This window comes from Lontra canadensis, unplaced genomic scaffold (assembly GCF_010015895.1).
Source record: "Lontra canadensis isolate GAN:19392208 unplaced genomic scaffold, GSC_riverotter_1.0 scaffold21, whole genome shotgun sequence".
Taxonomy (NCBI): Eukaryota; Metazoa; Chordata; class Mammalia; order Carnivora; family Mustelidae; genus Lontra; species Lontra canadensis.
In genome coordinates, this window is record NW_022631015.1 from 22,115,551 (window position 1) to 22,134,262 (window position 18,712).

Sequence of the window (18,712 nt, forward strand, 5' to 3'; positions counted from 1 at the left end):
GCGTTTTCAAGGGAATGTTACATTGCCTGACTTCAGAGAGACGATTTGGTATTATCATCCAGGAGTATAAAATAAGTGGACAGTTTTAAACCTACAAAGCTCAAACGTACTTTGCAGATATTTTCTCCCTATTTTTACACCCCCATGGCGGCAACATGCTACGTGGTGATTTGCAACACTGGTTATATCTTATTTTGAAAACGACGAGGGTTCCTGAGAAGACTAAAAATAGCATTCGTATCTAAAACAGACCCCGGCGTACAGAGGCAACCCCGTGTATCGTATGAGTGGGAAAGCTCCCGGCCCTGTCTGTAGCAGTATTAAGACTAAGCACGTGCAAGCAGATATGCTATTTGCCCCACAGAAAAAAGGGATGCAGAGGCGGATCAGCAAGAAGGAAAAACGTGCCAGCGCCTAGCACATAAATACACTTCAGCATCTGCGAGTGATAAATGGAGTTTGGTCATTGAAAAGGAGACGGGAATTGCTTCTACCTTACTGAGGATGATTTCTTGGTCAAGGTTTAATGCTGGCCCCCAGGAGAAACCAGGCTAGTGCTGAGCAATTAGCACAAACGAGAGGGAACGGAGGTGTCTTGCAGATTACAAAGCACGCGGTACCAGGAAGCACTCAGTCCGTGTTTACTGAAGACATGAAGGTGGTGTTCTCTGAAAGGGGGCAGGGCTCCTAAGTCCATCAGGAGCAGCCAGATGGGAGAGACGCAAGGGGAGGGGACGTGGGGCTTCTGGGCCTTTCTTGTATCTCTGTGCCTCAGCCAATCTGGGAGCTGTCCAGACCCCTCCGTATAGGGTTTTGTAAATAGAGGTTTCAGGAGGTAGGCATGCTTGATTAGATCATGGCCATGAGTGATGACCTTCATTCCAGCCCCTCAGCCCTCGCTGGAGGTGTGGGGGTGGGCGATGGGACAGGAAGTTTGCCACCCCCGAATCACATGGTTGGTTCTCCTGGCAACCAGCCCCCGTCCTTAGGAGCTCACTGGGAGTCACCTCATGCGCTTAAACTCACATGTGGTTGAAAGGGCTTGTTATAAATAGCAAGACACTGTTTCACCTCTGCTCCGGAACTATTTTAGGAGCTGGAGCTATTTGCGGATAAAAGACCAAATATTGAAAGGTACTCACATCGCTCACATTAGGCAATTACAAGCATGTTGGGAGCTCTGCGCCAGAAACCCCAGACAAGGCCACTGTGTATTTCTTACTCTACGATGTAGAATGCCTGTTCTACACATTTCTATCGCTCTCGGACTTGTAGTAAAACATGACCTACATCCCACAGTCCACACTACCTCTGAGATAAGTCACTCTGGATGAAGGAATGAAAAACCCATGTGTCTCCACCCAAAGATGAGCGGGAGGCAGCAGACACCCACAACTCTGAAACCTTACCGCAGAGCCTTCCAATCAGTGCCCTGCTTTGGGAACTCATCCTGGCGCCTCCTTAGAGACCTTCTTCCCGTCCCTGACCCCCCTCAGAGGGTGAGGCTTAGGGACGCACATGTGGACTCGTGCCTCCTGTTCTATTCTCGGAGCTTCCTGTGCCTGAGCTGGTTCATCCGCTGAACCCAAGCAACTCGAGCTTCCGCACCCCGTGATCTGACTGTGGGGACACACGGCAGCAACGCTCCAGCCCCGGGGTGGCACAGCAAAGCTCGCGCAGATTGTAAAAAAATTCAGGCGCACGACCGCTCAAGGGCAGTCCCCCAGCAAGATCAGAATATTTAAACACCCCCTCCCCGCACTGCACCTGCCCCATCAGTCATCAGGAATCTGAACGTGGCGAGTTCCTTAGGAACCATCACAGAACAATGCTGAGAATAAGCCAAGAATGGAGTCAAGTGAGATACGTTTGTGTGTGTGTGTGTGTGTGTGTGCGCGCGCGCTCCCAGCCACAGAGTCAAGCAAACTTCAAGAAAAACAAGTCTTGTTTTTGCTTACATTTTAAAACTCTACTTTAAAAAAAAAAGTGTTTATAATGATCCATGATCAATGATCAGTACCACATAAGCTGCAGTGGACGGACCCTCCCGCAGAAAGCAGCCTTTCCAATCTTTCCAAGGCGCCCTAAATCCACTATATTTCCTGTGTTCCAAAGAGTCTAAAGACGCTAATTTTTTTTTCACGTGGAAGACAGTTTAAATATCAATGAATGCAATCAACCCCCATATACTATTTCAAGACAATGATCATAACTACTTTGCTCATTGGTGGAAAGGGTATCTCAAGGCATTACGAATCAAGTGGAAAGTGTACAGAAAACAGGCTGGCCAGTTAAGCCGGTATTTAAATGCAGCACTAAAAATGCATTTCACACCCAACTTCATCAATCACCAACCCATCTTACTTTGCATCTTGGCTACCAAAAGAAAATGGGATTTGTTTCCCTGAAGAAATATGTCACAGCTCTGCCTGAATTATTAAGCTTTACTATTACAGAAAGAAACAGAGTCGGAAAAGAAGAAAGAAAGAAAGAAAGAAAGAAAGAAAGAAAGAAAGAAAGAAAGAGAGAGAGAGAGAGAGAGAGAGAGAGAAAGAAAGAAAGAAAGAAAGAAAGAAAGAAAGGAAAGAAAAGAAAGAAAATTAGAGCCAGGTTGCCCTCTACAGACAGACATCAGCACTGCTCATTCATACACCACTAGACGCCCAAATATGAGTAAATAGCAACATTAAATAAAGACAACTGGTACGACTAAGCCTTCATTATAATAAAAATCAAGACAGCCTAAAAGAGTCTCTTCTCATTAACATGAGAACAGTATATAGGTAACAAACACTGGGCCAAAAATTTGCACAATTTAACATACACTATGAGATGATCCTGATATTCATTCTAACTCTAAAATTTAACACTTTGAAAGAAAATTAAATCAACCACTTAATTCCAAATGTAAAACATGGGCAAGTAGAAAAAACTATGTTTCATCTCTGACATCAAATTCTTGCATTGTTTATTCGATTATTTGTATATATTGCAAACGATCACCACAGTTAGTCTAGTTAACATGTTACCATACAGACTCTTCACACGTACCCTCTTAGCAAATTTCAAATATACAATATGGAACTAAATTCTTGCATTTTTTGCTCATTATCTTGACTCACCACACACCTTCCCTTTCATTTTGCTTACAGTCTCATTGCTTTTACTTTTCTAGACACCAAGAGCCCTCCTGAGACAGGACTAGCCAAAAGCACACACTTAGTTCTAATGACTAGAATAAAGGACATTAAATTAAAAAACAATTGCAAGAAAAAATTTGCAAGAATAAATGAATAGAAAGCTGAATTAAGGAGTGCAAAGAAGAGAGCTCTGATACTATAACCTGGAAAATTCCTATAGCCAAAGACATCTGGATGGAGATCTCGTAAGGGGAAACAGCTCAGTTGGACTTAAGCTAATATGCTTAAATTTGTCAAGTGAAAATTTAGTCTACGAAACTGTACAAAATCTTTTTTTTTTTTCATTTTCCCTGGGGGGAAAAATGTTTTTGGAAGCCAAGATTCATTTTCCAAGTTATATGTTATTTCTATCAAGAGGAAAAGATACAAAATGCTTCATCTCAACTCTTATATACATTTCTGGATCATGTCAGTTTCTTACTGGGAGGGAGAAAAAAATCCACTCCCTCAAACTGCCATTTGAAAGACACCAGCAGGGGACGCCTGGGTGGCTCAGTCAGTTAAGCATCTGCCTGGGGCTCAGGTCATGATCTCAGGGTCCCAGAATCAGGTCTCGCATCGGGCTCCCTGCTCCGTGGGGAGCCTGCTACTCCCTCTCCCTCTGCTCCTCACCCCCATTTGTGCACACGCTCGCTCTCTCTGTCTGACAAATAAATCTTAAAAAAAAAAAAAAAAAAAGACGCCAAAGAGGTCCAGCAGTTAGAAGCCTATATTCTGCTCATTCCAAAAGACACCGGAAAACAGACACTTAAAATAGGCGATTATCTAATACAACTGCCAGGCTCTCCACAGACAAGGAAGAACAGCGATGGCCTTCCGCCTTTTCTGAGCACTTTAAAAACATGTTTCTTGTTATTTCCACCCCACGGGTACCATTGTTGAAAAGTGAGAATATCTATGAAAGCAAAAATACTGATCATTTGACTTTTCAGTAAAGGCTCTTTTCCAGTGCGAGAGGAAACTGCAGACGTAACCTCATTCGGCATAATTTCTGCAAATGAGAATGAAAGGTCCCCTTTCTTCTGAGAAGCAACTACTGAAACTCAAGACTTTAAAATATACATATTGGAAGGAGGAATGGGGATTTTTCACAGGCTGAGATGAGCCTCACAGAAAATAACTCACATTTTACAAAAGCCTTTAAAGAAAAATCTTTGTGTAAAGATTCAAAGTATCACAGAGACCTGTCTATTTCGTGCCTTTAAGCATTCGTTTCCCGATATTTATTAAGTGTCTCGTATTTATCAGACCCGTGCCAGCAGTTGCGAATAAAAACACAACAGCTAGTAAGACCCATCCCAGGGCCTTGGGTGTGTCACAACCTGGTACAGTGATTAAAATAAAGCCTCTGTGGGTTTAAATCCTCAAGGTATGGCATATGCCTCCAGGCGAGCTTTGTTCCCTTGGCACCTGCCATAAAATATGCATTCAATAAACATTCGTTGCCCACCGTTGACCCTGGCCTCCTCTGTTTCATAGTCATCTGCGAGGGATTATATGACCTAACGATAAGCAAACATACAAGCTAAATCTTAGTATGAACCCACGTTTTGCTGAGACCTGACAGGGCCCCCCCAAAAGTGGCTTACCCGAGGTCCATCGCAGAGCTGTACCAGGACCCCCCATTCCAGCTGGTCTCCCTCCCTGGAACGATGTGAAGCCCCCTGCATTCTACCTCCTCTTTGTAACTGGTTCATCACGCAGGCTGTTCCTCTAGGTCTCGTGCAGCTTTCCCACGACCCCTTTGTCACCTGCCACATCCTCTGAACTCCCACAAGTTCACATGTCCCCTTCGCTGTGAGGCCCACGGTACCGGTCATTCTAACGTGACTCTTCACATCAACTTCGCAACAAACTGAAGCTCCCAGTGGAAGACAGAGAGCTGGCCATGAACCCGAAACGACAGGCCACCCATCCACCTCCCTCCTGCCCAGGATGTCCCCCGACAGATGTCTGAGGGGATCCCGGGGCGAAGGAGAATCAGTCCCTCCATGGGGCTGTGGCCCAGCCAGCCCTCCACCCCTCCACCCCGGCGGGCTCACTGCACAGACACCACACTTGGAATGAAACCAGAAAGAGCCAGTCTTCCCAAAAGTTCCCACGAGAGTCTTCCTACGGAAGTTTCACAATTCTGACCGCACAAATCTCGTAGTGATGAAAATGTTTAAAAACTTATTTTACAGCATCTCTTACCTGGACAGAACTAATTTGGGGACATGTTATCATCCTACTGGTAAAGTTTTCTGGATGTGTTGTATTTTCTTGGATATTGGTAAAATTAGGAAAGTATCTTTTTTGGAGAAAGGGATATGTGACTGAAAGTAACCTGTGATCAATGTGGACAAGGGTTGTAGATACACAAGTAGGAGAGACCAATGTCAACAGCAGTTAGTAAACACGTTAATCAAGCTCTTTCAGTAGAAGAAAAGGTTAACAAGATTTACCTTTTTTATATGAGACCAGCACAAGAATTTATTTTACCTCAAAACATGTGTTCTTGTACACAAGCTCTAATTATAAACAGAAATTTTGCGGGAAAAACAGAAGAATCTTTCCTTCTCAGAGTCTCCTTTGAAAACACTCCTTAAGGACAATAAGGAGTATCTTCTGTTGGTCCAGAGAAACAAACAGATTTATTTAAGAATTAAAATCGTATCACAGCCTTAAGACGATAATCCATAAAAATATAATAGTAGCAAGGACAAACTTACCACCGTTTGGACTTATTTGTGGTGACTTCTTTAACTTTACATTCTGTTTCCCTTTCTTGGTTTTTTCCAAATTCACCTCCTCTTTTTTCCCTTTCCTCTTTGGGGGCTGAGGGGACGTGTGGTCGCTGGATCCAACCGTTGACTTGGATTGACGATCATTTCCCTGAGTGGCAGAAGACCAGACACTTAACCATGGGCTAATGAAATCCCAAAGTGACTCCTAGTTGATGTAAGTCATTAACTTGTGGTCAGTGGGGCAGAGGTGGGAGATGGATGTGTTCTGCGGATTCCCCAATCTCCGTTTTAATATGTAGATTAACTTTTCCTGGAGCCAGAAGGGTCTAGCTGAGGCATGAGAATAAAAATAGCTAAAAAGTACTGAATACTTAACCAACACCAGACATTCTATAAAATCATTTCAATCCTCACAACCGTGAGACAGGCACTTCGCCCACTGTGGAGAGGAAGAAATGAGGCTTAGAGGTGGGGTCTTGCCCAAGGCCACGGGGCCAGCAAGGCCACTGCCTTAACCATTTTCTCCCTCCTGTGACTTCCAGAAAAATCTACTGGATGAGGAAGGGTGATGACAGCCCTCAGCCAGAAGCTGAATCTAGACACACTTTCTGAACTAGTGGCCACTGTGAAAATGCAGCGGTCATCCTACAAGGAGACACAAGCTGTCCTTGCAGATGTCCTCAAACACGGACTCATCAGGTGCTGACTGCCATGCTCCCTGTGAATCACAAACCCGGAGTCACACAGACTCGATAGCTCAAGGCCACGCTCCCGCAAGGCGACCACCCGTGGGCATATGTTCAGTGGTTGCCTGTGGCCTCCGCGTGCCTCTGCAAAGGAGGCTCTTCAGCACGATGGTGAAGTTGCGTTTCCCTGGCCCAGCGACAGCTCCCAGGGGGCCACGTAACAGCCAGGACAGCAGTGGCCACTGTGAGTGCCCAAAGAACAGGTGTGCTCGGACTCTGTCACAGCTTTGCCATTGCTACAGCAAGAACCTCCCTCCCAACCAGACAACCTGGTGCTCGCACGCTCAGGTGCTAAGCCCACTTGAGTGCCTCGCGTGTATAAGGTGTGAGGCTGCAGGACATAGAAAGAGGGCAAGTTTTGGAGACCAAACTTCATGGCTCAGAGCCACTCCGCTGCCATTAACCACCTATGGGACCTCCGACTAACTAAATCCTGCGTTCTTTGACCATTTCCTTCCCAGCTGAGTGGGGCTAACAAACCCGCCTTTAGGTCTCTCTTGAGGAGGAAATGGTAACATTTATAAAATAACCAGTCAGCGCCGGGCAGACAGGGCATGCTCCAAGAGCAGCAGAGCGCTTTCTCCAAGAGAAGAGTGAATATCTCTTTCCTTAAAAATCATATGCAGCTCACACCATATTGGGTGAGATCTTTATGCAACATCTGTACTATGCTAGGATCTGAAAACAAATGTAGTAATATCAAATAAACAAATCTGCCTAGAAACCTATTAGAACTGCTCATTTTAAACATTTATATATTCAGTCATCCAGAAGCATTTAAATGGTTTTAGCCATCACCCAATTAAGAATAGAAAAATTCACAGCCTTACAAATGAAGTTATCTATGCTATTTTGTGGGAGCCTACAAGAAAATGAATTATGCATAGATTTATTAACAGTATGAAAACTTGTCCAAATCTATAACATTCCTTTGCATAATTTAATTTCCCATTCCAACTGCAATTTAAACATACACTTCCATTTAATTATTGCATGAACTGCAGCCAGAGTCGTCGTTTATGTTCTTTCCTTTCTCGCAAGGTCGTGGACTGCCTGGCAGAAGAAACAGATCCCGTGACTCTAGTGGGGGCGTCCACACCTGTCCTCCAGGTCTCCTGTTCCAGTCTCTTTCCAAACATCATGTCTATTTGTCCCACAATTCTGAAACTTGGGAAGCCCTGGCTGAGCACAGCCCCCCTTCCAGCAGGCCTACCAGAAGGTTCAGAGACGCTGTGGAACTTTCGAGAACTAAAATGGAGCTCAGTGAGGGAGAGCCTCTGGCTCTGGGCAGAAAGGCCCTACACGGCTCTCTGGGAAAGGGCATTTTTGCAAACCGCGTATGACAAGGACGGAGCGGAATTGTGCCCGGGATTCACACAGCCTGAAAAGTCAGCTCTCTCACGGGCTATGCAGGAAGTGCTGATTTGCTCCGTTTCTGATAAGGACACTCAAAAGGGCTTATTCTGGAGCATTGAGAAAGCCGGGTGGATGCCAGTAACACTACAGGCTTTGGTAACGGACCCCCATGTGCGGAGTTACTGAATCCTGACTGATCGCAGGGCACTCTGTGAGGCCAGCATTAAGCTAAAAGAAGGGGAGGAATTTGTTTTGTAACTAGAAGACTGGAAACAATTTAAATGCCTGTGTTTTTTAACAAAGACAAAAATGTTGATTCATCTGAAGTGTCAACAATATGAAATAAATATGTAATAATGATACAAAAAGATACAAGTTACATAAGTTATAGTCATATTTATTTACATAGTTAATTATGTTATATATATTCATATTTATTCACGTAGTTACTTATATAAATTATAGCTGGTCTACAAATAAATTGTGGAGGGTAGGGGAACAAAGGAATGGAGAGAGGGGGATTTTCCTTCCTTTTTTGAGACTTCCAGGACTTATAACCTGGATACACAAATGGAGAGTTATAGCTACTTTGGGGGTGTAGGAAATACAGGAGTTTTGCCTTTCTCGTACAGCTTTACCGGGTGATAAAACAGTATTAATGAGTACTTCTCACGTGCTAAATACCGTTTAACACAAATACGGTATTACTGTCACCATTTTACAGGTACAGGGGGATTCACTTTCTCAAGGTTACACTGGTCTGGTTTTCCTATGACACGAAAGCTTCCCGATGCCAAGACACTGCAAATACTCACTACATGGCGCGATTCCCTGAGAAGGCCACCGAGAGTGACAAACCGTGGCTTTGCACCAAAGCAGAGTCGATCAAGAAGCAGCCTGATTGTGTGGCGTGTCCTGGGAGAAAACCAGACCCGGTGCGGGACCTGGACCACTGCCCTGCTTCCCGCCCCACACGCAGCAGTGCACGGGGCGGCACTAGCAATCCTCCGCTCAAATCAACAAAAAACTGAAAGGACCCCTTCGACCCCTCCTACTTGATTAAAACTGGGGATTTTTTAAGAGCTCCCTAGGCTCTTTCCAACACGAGCCTGTCAACTCAGGTGTCTTTCGTGACCACAGGAAAGACATCCAGCCCCAAGGACACATGCCGAAGGCCCAGAGGCTGGAAAGCATCAAGTTTAAGAGGACGTTGTGAGGGTTTTGCCTCACAGAGGAGCCCCCGTCTCGGAGATGCACCCAGAAGATGCACCCAGAAGGGAGACTCCTGACCAGGAACGTGGCCCCAAACTCAGGCTGGCATTTCTCTCCCTGACATCTCTGGTGATGGCTCGTGAGCAAAAAGCCTTTTTATCCACACTGGACTCAGTTTCCCAAGAGGCAAAATGGAACTTCGGGAGCATCTGGAATTTATCTCGCTTTACAGTGACTCTGAGCTATGTGGAGAATAGTGTTGTTTGTTTGTTTGTTTTTACCAGAACTTCAGCGATGACAATATTCGAGTCTGTCAACTACCGATCGCAAGATTCAACGGCCACATGGTAAGAAGAGCCAAGAGCTCGGGCTTGACTTCCAACGGTCCCTGAGTTTACACATCTTCCACGAGGGGGCGCCCTGATCCCTTGCCGTGTGCCCGAGGAAGCCTCCCGATGTGGGGGTGGTTTTCACACTGCTTAGACTTTAACAGGATCCACTTCTGCCTTCCTTTTGTTTTCAAGGCTGGAACTCCAAGCTAAAATTACCCTCCGTTTGCTCCTGTCAGTGATTCCCCCAGCACGAGGAGTCTGGGCAGGGAACGGCTTTCTGGGGCCATCCTGTTCCACACAGGGCCCTTCCTGGGCTGCTCTGCCAGGGTCTGCCTGAGCCGGGAAGCCCCCCCACCACCCACACTCCCTACCACGGGGTGGGTGCTGCTGGCCCACTGGCAGCGCCCCCTGCGTGCGCTCTAGTAGCTTTCCCTTCTTTCCCCACTAAGTTCCCTCAGGCTCCCACCCCCACTCCCCTTCCTTAGGCAACACAGCGATTCCTAGAAAGCTTTGCCAGAAACGAATTCCTAAAAATCCAGTTCTGCATCCCCCCTGACTTGAATCAGCATTTCAGGGGTGCCTTTCCCACTGACTCTGGGGTGGCCCCCACCGTCCAGAGCTAGGTCTCCCCCGGCCCCTTCGTGCACACCCCCACTCGGTGCCAAGCAGTGAACAATCCTAAAAACATGTACGTTCTCCAGGGACCCAATTAATTAAAGGACAGGGGTAAAATAATCCTTCTGTTAAAAAAAAAAAAAAAAAGGCTGTGACTTTGGAATTGCCCACGGCGATGGTCCCTCCGTGGAGCTCACCGTCCGGCTTTCACCCGCGCGCCACGCCAGGTTCATGAGGGCCTGCGTGTGCCAGGAGCGTCTGCCCCTCTGCTCAGATACAGACTCCTGGAAGCGGCCTGCCCCCAGCACCCAGAGGACACCGCCCTCCCACTGCCTCTTCCCACACCCGGATGTGTTCCGGCTCATCCCCGATCAATACCAAACGTACTGCATGCTTGTCTTTCTCCTGCTCTAGAAGGTACGATCCATCCCCTTACTGTTTTCTCTGCATTCGCGGCCACAAGCACTCCAAAGTGCCCAGGATGTAACATGTGCTCAGCAAATGCCTGCTGGGTCAATGCGCCCATCAGAGACCACGGTGACAAGATCCTCTAGGACGAATTGTCACAGATGTCCATCTCGCCTGTTACCCCGTCTGGGTCACCTGTGTCCCAGGTCTGGGCCCAGCCGCCTCCCCGCCTCCCACCTCCTGCTTCGGTTCTCCCCCGACCCACCTCCCTGCAGACACCAGCCCAGACATGTACATCCGACAATATCCTCCTCTTCTTCTCTCCTAACCCTTAGACAGTGTCCCATCGAAGAATAAAATCCAAACTCCTAGCATGGGGTCTACAGACCCGGCCCGACGCGCCTCTCCCATCTCAGACCACTTGGCCTTATTCTTTCCCTCCTCCCATGCCAAGATGCCACCAAGGGCCTTTGTGACCGTTGCCACTGCCACAGAGGCTCTTTCTGGTCCTCCCCACCCTACAGGACTGGCTCCTTTACATCATTAAGGTCTCAGAGAATTTTCTACCAATTCGGGCCTTGCTTCATTTTCCTTCTAGTGCTTAGCACCATGTGAAATGATGTCTCCGTTTGTTTAGAGGTGGAGAGCCTGTCTATGGCCATCCTTCCTCCATCACAACCCACTCCCACCACACACACATGCACACTAGCGCTAAAAGGAAGGTTCCGTGAGGTCTGAAACTTGATCTGTTTGCCACTGCGAGCCAGTCCTTTAAAGTGGCTCCGATTAAAACAATAATAATAAAATAAAAATTTAAAAATTTTTAAAATTTAAAGAATTTTTTTAAAAATAAAAATAATAAAAAATAATAAAAATTAAAAAATAAAGTGGCTCCAAGCACCTTAGTAATTGCTCAGAAGTATGTGTCAGATGGCCATCTGAACAAGCAGACAGACAGACAGATGAAAAGACAGAAAACTCTTGCGGAGTGTGTGGGAAGAGGCAAACCCTACTGGTATTTTATTTAAGTCAGAGCGTGGAAATATAATTTTGAGTCTTTGCTTTCTATGAGATGGACACATGTCATGTGGTTGAGTCTTTCCTCCAAGGCCGTTTCCCCAGAGAAGGCCTGTCCCGACCGACCTACCTAAATAGGTTCTCCTTTCATTGTGTCCTACTGCTCTGCACTTTTCTTTCATTCCTACCACACCTTGTAATTATATACCAATTTCTGGAATTGTTAGTTGAAACTTGTTCTCCCCCAAGTATACCTTGAGCTCAGAGTGCCCTGTCTTTTTCTGCTCATCTCCATCTCCCGGGGGCTCTGTTCTGTGCCAGAGATGCAGGAAACTCCATTTACCATTAAATGAAGCAGCATTCATGGCACAGATTCTAAATAACTTCCAAACAGAGAGAACAAGGAAACTACACGGACGTGCTTCTTGCCCATGAATTTTAAAGCAGGAAACACTGCACATTTTTAATTAAAAAAAAAATAGACATTCCAAACCTCAGAATAATAAGCACATAATTCCAAAGTCTGCTAACTGTGAATGCAAAGAGTTGAGTTATGGTCTCGGTTCTGACGCCAACTTTCTCAACTGACCTTGGGTCAGTGATGAAGTCCCCGGGGTCTCTGTCTGACCACCAGTCTTGAAGCGGCATTAAGGGGATTGATAAACCCACACACGCCTGGTAGACAAGAGGATTCTGCCCCAAAATCCTGAAGAAGAGCGAGAGGACAAAATTTCCAAACCCTACATTCACAGGTTCTACTTAGCTTCGGTGGTGGCTAAAATCGATCTTTGAGCCACTGGAACATTCTCTCTCCTCCCTTCTCCTCCTCTGCAGACCCATGCTGTCAGGCTGCCTTGGGGCTAGGTCCTCTGTGGCCCATATGCACCCTCTCCAGGCTCCCCCCGGAACAGCAGGAAGAGGGCTGCCCCTGCAGTGAGCTGAGCCGGGTGCCAGGAACAGCAGAGGCAGGTCTGCTCTCCAGCTATGACCACTACGCAGATGGACTTGCGATTGTCACCCCAGGTCCTCATCAGGCCTCCGTCTCCACCAGTTACAGCTGCTTGCTGCACACTCACAACTAGGTTTCATGATGACACTCCCCACTCAGTATGTTTGAAATTGGGCAGGTCATCATTTCCTCCAACGGCCCTCTTCTTGGCCATCCAGGATTGCGCTATTTTCCAGGCGATCCAAGCTCGAGAACTCACAGCTATCTCTGGCTCCAAGTTCTCCTTAACCCCTCTGTGTCTCATCACCAAGAAAGTCCTCCATCTCTTCAAGGGCAACAGGTGCCTCCCTAGCCTGGCTCTTTCCACCTGATGCGGCCTGCTCGCAATGGCCGCGTGACGGACATCTCTCATCCACAAACTCTCACCACGTGAGTCCTTCCCCACAAAAAAGATCCGACCTTCCTAGAATGGATTTGGGTTCACATTCTTCACGGAGGCCTTCGTGAGCTGCCCTCTACTCCAGGATAAGGACTAGACTCTTGGTTCTGACATTCAAGGCCATCTCAAATGTCCACCACCTACCACTCCAGACATACCAGCCCCCACATGATGGAGGCCCTGCTCCTGAGCAGCTCCCTGTCCCTGGGGGTCATGAGCATGAGCTCCCTCCCAATGGGCCATCTGGACTCAGTGGGAGCCTTTGGAGGTGCTCCTTCTCCTGTCTGTGCAGAGGTCCCCTTCTTGTATTTTTTTTTAAGATTTTATTTATTTGACAGAGAGAGATCACAAGTAGAGAAAGGGGTGGGGGGGAGGAAGCAGGCTCACCGCCTAGCAGAGAGCTGGATGCGGCACTCGATCCCAGGACCCTGAGATCATGACCCGAGCTGAAGGTAGAGGCTTAACCCACTGAGCCACCCAGGCAGCCCTCCCCTTCTTGTTTTTAAGTACAGATCACAGCCTGCGTGATTGCCTCTTGGAGAGCACATCTTGGCTCCTTTCTCACACCATCCTTTCCATCTGAAACCCCTTCCCCTCATCAGCCTTCACCTGTTGCAAACATCCCTCAAAGCCATGGCTCATGTTCAACTTCCTTCCTGCACTTTGGCAAACACACGTTTCACTCCCTCTGCCTCGCGTTTACTGATCTCACAGGATACTCGCTGTTGAGACCTTTTCAGGCTCTGCTCTCCACTTCAGCTAGATTGTACGGGTCCTGGGGGCAAAAGCTTGGTCACCAACTGTGTGAGAGCCTCAGCTCATGAATAGGTCATAAATATCTGTCACCTGTTATTCTGAGTTCAGCACTATTTCACACAAAATTATTTCTTTTTTTTTTTCCAAAGAATTGTGCATGATATATAAAAAGTTTGGGGCAGGGCACTAAATCATCATGAGGAGACATATCATCACCCAGCAGTCGCCGATGTCACAAATACCAACAGAAGAATTGTGCAGAGTTAAATCAGGGGAGCAGTGTGCAGGCGGGGGGTGGCGGTGTCAAAGCAATTCTGATCACGGCTGGTCCAGCAGCTCAGTCGAAAAAGCAGAGAGAGAAGCCACAGCCAGAAAAGCCTGTCACAGCAGACCTGCAGCCTGGCGTCACACCCCTCCCTGTGAGGGGCCACGGACTGAGAATACAAACAGGTTTCGAAGTCACCTACTATGCGCTCGACACGGTTCCCCCGGGAGAGGTAAGGAATGGGCATTCGCTGAGTTAACAAACATGTGGACCAATCATGGATGGAAAAAATTCCGAAAGGGAATGAGGCAGAGTGATTCTCAGTCTCTTACAGGAAGATAACTTGACGATTGCCTTTTTTTTTTTTTAACAAAAACTTCCTCTTTTCAGTCTTTGTCAGAGAGAGAAAACCAGACTGAGCAGACCACGAATGCGATCTAATGCAGCCTTTCCTCTACTTTTATGCATCATTGCCCAGATTTCAACCGTGAAGTAAGTTACCTCAGGTCTATACACAAGGAAAAAGATACCTACTTTGGAACCTCTATTTTTAAAATGTTAGTTCACTTTGAAGACCTTAACTGTAACATTAACGTTCTAGCGTTGTCTCACAATAATTGCTTTTATACCACAACGCAGCTATGTTTTATGTCTTCAAGTTTAAATGAAACCCAGAGGACAGCCTCCCTGTATCACATAGAAATAGAAAGTATTTAATGAGTAAAGCATCTGATACTTACACTCCCTTTAGACTTTCTGGATCCTACAATCGGAGGTAGTGAAGAGGCTTTCTGACTGTGGAAACAAACAGCAATTTAGAAATCGGAATGTTATTGACAAATAATACAAGAATGCGAGATAACTGTCATCCCAACTTGTCATCCCAATCTGCAAGTTATCTGTTTAAGGGACATGGGTGTTTCACAAAAAGTACCACATACTTCCTGATTTTACAAAGACCACAGTACAATTATTAAAGTCCATTCCAAAAGATCTTCAGCGTTTAACATTAAACTATTGTAATCAATGCTCCCTATAAAATTTTATTATCACCTTAAGTTTTTCTGTAGCATTTTTATTCAAATCCCCAAACTTTCTGGATGCATTTCAAAAAGTCATTTCCTAAGTGGAGGGATGGTTTTGCAAGATTGAGTCAAAAACAATAAACATCCACTGTTTTCATAATGTCCTCAGTGTCTATGTCAGAAGCTCAGAAAGGCAAAACACTGGTGTCTATATTCAAGGGAGCTTCTAGACCTGTCATTCTCAATAAAAAATAAAAGTTCTTTTTGGCTACAGGAATGTTGTTCCACACAGGGAAGGGAAAGACCTATCTTGGAACCCAATGACCCCCTCTAAAAAGAACTCCACACATAGAGGAAGATGTGTCTAACTGATTTGTCTGCGAGAGGCCACCATGAGCTACAGACTTCTCCCCACCCTCGAGAACACTCTGTAGCCCATGTCAGGGGCATCCAATGTCGCTCAGCAGAGATGGTGACAGATCTGACATCATGGACGGCTAAGAATGGTCATCAATAAGTCTGCTGGCAAGTAATTCTACAGTGCTGGAAAACCGTGTGCTCTTGCCCACTCCAAACACTGCCCAAAAAGTCCATTTCATCCCTTACTTATCTGGAAGCCCTGGGCTGGCCTCGCCACCAAGCTTCTCAAACATCAAATTAATGGAGAAAAATCAGTGACCTTGTGTTGTCTCTGTGCAAGTCACACACACCCCCGCAAAAGACAGTCACGAAAAGTCAGGTTCTGAGAGCTAAGGGGCCACAGAATGTCTGGGAGAAGCAGCACAGGTGGTAAAAAACCACACCATGAGCAAGCCAGGGGGTGCCCCCACTTGCCCGGGAGCCGGGCCTCTGCACGCCTGCCTCTACCAGCCCTCTGCTCGGCTGAAGTAAGGCATCTTCTGCAAATACATGACACTCCCTAGAGAAAAAGGGGTCACAGGGCACTGTGTGTAATTAAGGGAGCAATCTTTAAAATTTTGCATGTAATAATTATAGTCTCTCTTGCTGCCCTCTTACTTGCACAAGGAGAATTATATCATTTTTATCCCATTATTATTAAAAAAAATGTAAAATATTATGTTTTTTTGACACTTGTAGATGTTTGTATAGGCACCAACTGAAAATTATTTGGTCTAGCTAACCAGCAGAGACATCATTAAAACTTCAAATGATATACGCTACATAGCCTTGTATCTTCTTCACCAAAATAAATCTTTACTAAATAAATATTTACTATGAATTCATAAGTGAATAGTTTAAAAATGCTATATAGCCTTTCATAGTTCCCTCCAAATTATATTTTTTGTGCAAAAAGAAAAATCTCCAATCTCCAATCATGGCAAAAATAAATAAATATATAAATATATATTTATTTTTACATATATATATATATATATATATATATATACCTCACACAAGCTCTCCATTCTAACCAATGAGGAAGATTATACAATATATACGGTTGGTCAGCATAAGACTCAGTGTTATTCCAAGTGATAAGTAAAGTAGGAGATGTCAATGAGGATGAACACTTACCCATAGGACCTTCTCATGGTGGACTTGTCAAAAAGTAATTCACTGTAAGGCAATTTCTTAAACTTATCTCTGCCGACGGCCACGTAAAACTGCCCATTCTCCAACTCAGCCCCGCTCTCAACAAGTTTTCCTTCTAACGTGTAAAGTCTGCGGAAACACCAACGCCCACAGTTAAAATTCTAACAAGCATGAAAGAGCTGCTTAAAATTACGAAGTTCAAAGAAGCATCCCTCTCTTAAGTTGGCTCTATTTGTTACTGTTTGTTACTATTCTATTTATTTGTTACTATTCTAATTATTGATTTTGAAATGCCTCCAAGTCATTAGATTCATCCAAACACCAGGGTTACCATGTGGAGACAGCTACATGGTCTACAGAGAGAGCGCTCGCTCTCTCTCTCTCTCTCTCTCTCTCTCTCGGCAAAAGTTCTTCATCCCACTAAACTACCAACCCAACAGCAGAATCCTCTCCTGTTGTCATAGTAAGATTTCAGATGGAAAGCACTGAACACGATGCTTTATTTTATCTTGTAAGATTTTCTTTATTTATTCATGAGAGACAGAGGGTGCGGGGGGAGGCAGAGGGAGAAGCAGGCTCCCCGCCGAGCAGGGAGCCCAATGCTGGACTTGGTCCCAGGACCCCGGGATCATGACCTGAGCCAAAGGCAGATGCTGAACCGCTGAGCCCCCCAGGCAGCCAAACGTGGTGCTTTAAATGGAGCTCAGCTCCCGCTAAGGTTGGGTCTTCTACTTCTATTTTGTGAGCACGTTTACAGTTCACTTTCCTAATGTATTTGTCTGGTTGACAAACCGTGCATTCTGCTCAAAGGCCCTCAGGCAAAACATTGCACCAAACACACACAGAATGGGGGCAGAAAACAAGAGGCAAAGGAGCCCATGGCGAGGGTTAATGGTGCAGAACTGCATAGCATTCGTGCCTCCTCCCTTTTTTTTTTTTTTTTGCCTCCCCCCATCTTCCCAGAATCAAGGGACTTCACAAAGGACCTCCCTTTACTGTAAAACTGCTGCTGTGGACCACAGTGAATACGTTACTTATTAAAAGAACAGTGATAACTTCACGACACGATTTAAACTTCACTACACAGAAAAATTTTTTTTACAGAACAAGAAATCGAAACTATTAGAAAACACCATGAAAAAGGCAATGCCTATTTCTGAAGGTGATAAACAAGAGTTTATAACTAGAAGGAGATGAAGAAAACAATTAAAAAAAACTTCTTAACACTATCTAATAAAGGTTGGTGACACGTGCAAAGAAAAAGGCATTGATCTGTCTGCTTCTTCACAGATGATGGAAGAAGGACAAAGAAAACAGTCACAAAAACCCTGAAATATGTTTGGGTTGATTTAATGTAAAGATGTTCCTTCTTTCTGACCCGTAATTCTATCCCTGTAAGTCTAATTATCAACATTTAACCCAGATTTTCTGATTTTCCCTCCTTAACCTAGACCATGGTTTCTGAACAATGGTTCTGTTGGCATTTTGGATCTGATAATTCTTTGTTGGGGGGCAGGGAAGGAGAGTTGGGAGCCTAGCTGTGAACTAACTATAGGTGTTCCTAATAGCACCCTTGGCTTCTACCCACTAGATGGTAGTGGCAGCCGCCCCATCCCCCAGCTGTGACTACCAAAAGTAACCTGATGTTGCCAAATGTCTCCCAGGGCCAAAATCGTCCCAGGCTGAGAATGGCTGGCCTGGACCCAGACATTCATTTTCCTTCAAAACAGGAAGATCGGAGTCAGTAGTCAACTTTTATGGCTTGAAATTAAAAGACAGCATCACTGTGGAACTGGAAATAGCCAAGATTTGACTGGTTTCCTCTGCAGGCAGTTAAGCGTACCGAATAAATTCTAACCCATGATTTTACCCTTCTTTTATAGGACTTTGGTTGGCCTGCTTTCTTCCTTTTTTTTTTTTTTTTTTACAAAAGGTAAGAACAAAATGGGTTGAACCAGTTTTAGTGGGATGCTTCTGGTATACAAATATTCTAAAGCACAAGGAGGGTCCAACCATAAGGCTTTTTAATGTTCTGTTAAAGGAAAATGGGTATGTCCCAAGTGACCAGCAACCAAATCTCACGCGTATCTGGCATTACACTGAGAATTGAGT

General features: G+C 45.4%; 1 protein-coding gene across 1 annotated transcript in view; it reads right to left on the reverse strand.

Annotated features, from left to right (window-relative positions):
- The window catches only part of LOC116869982 (doublecortin domain-containing protein 2-like), a 103,453-nt gene that overhangs the window by 70,754 nt on the left and 13,987 nt on the right, over positions 1-18,712 (reverse strand). Inside the window, exons 4-6 of the mRNA XM_032861638.1 lie at positions 16,583-16,729; positions 14,762-14,816; positions 5,912-6,074 (exon numbers count right to left, since the gene is read on the reverse strand). Of these exons, the coding sequence (XP_032717529.1) occupies positions 5,912-6,074; positions 14,762-14,816; positions 16,583-16,729 (365 nt within the window). The remainder of the gene's footprint in view (positions 1-5,911; positions 6,075-14,761; positions 14,817-16,582; positions 16,730-18,712) is intronic.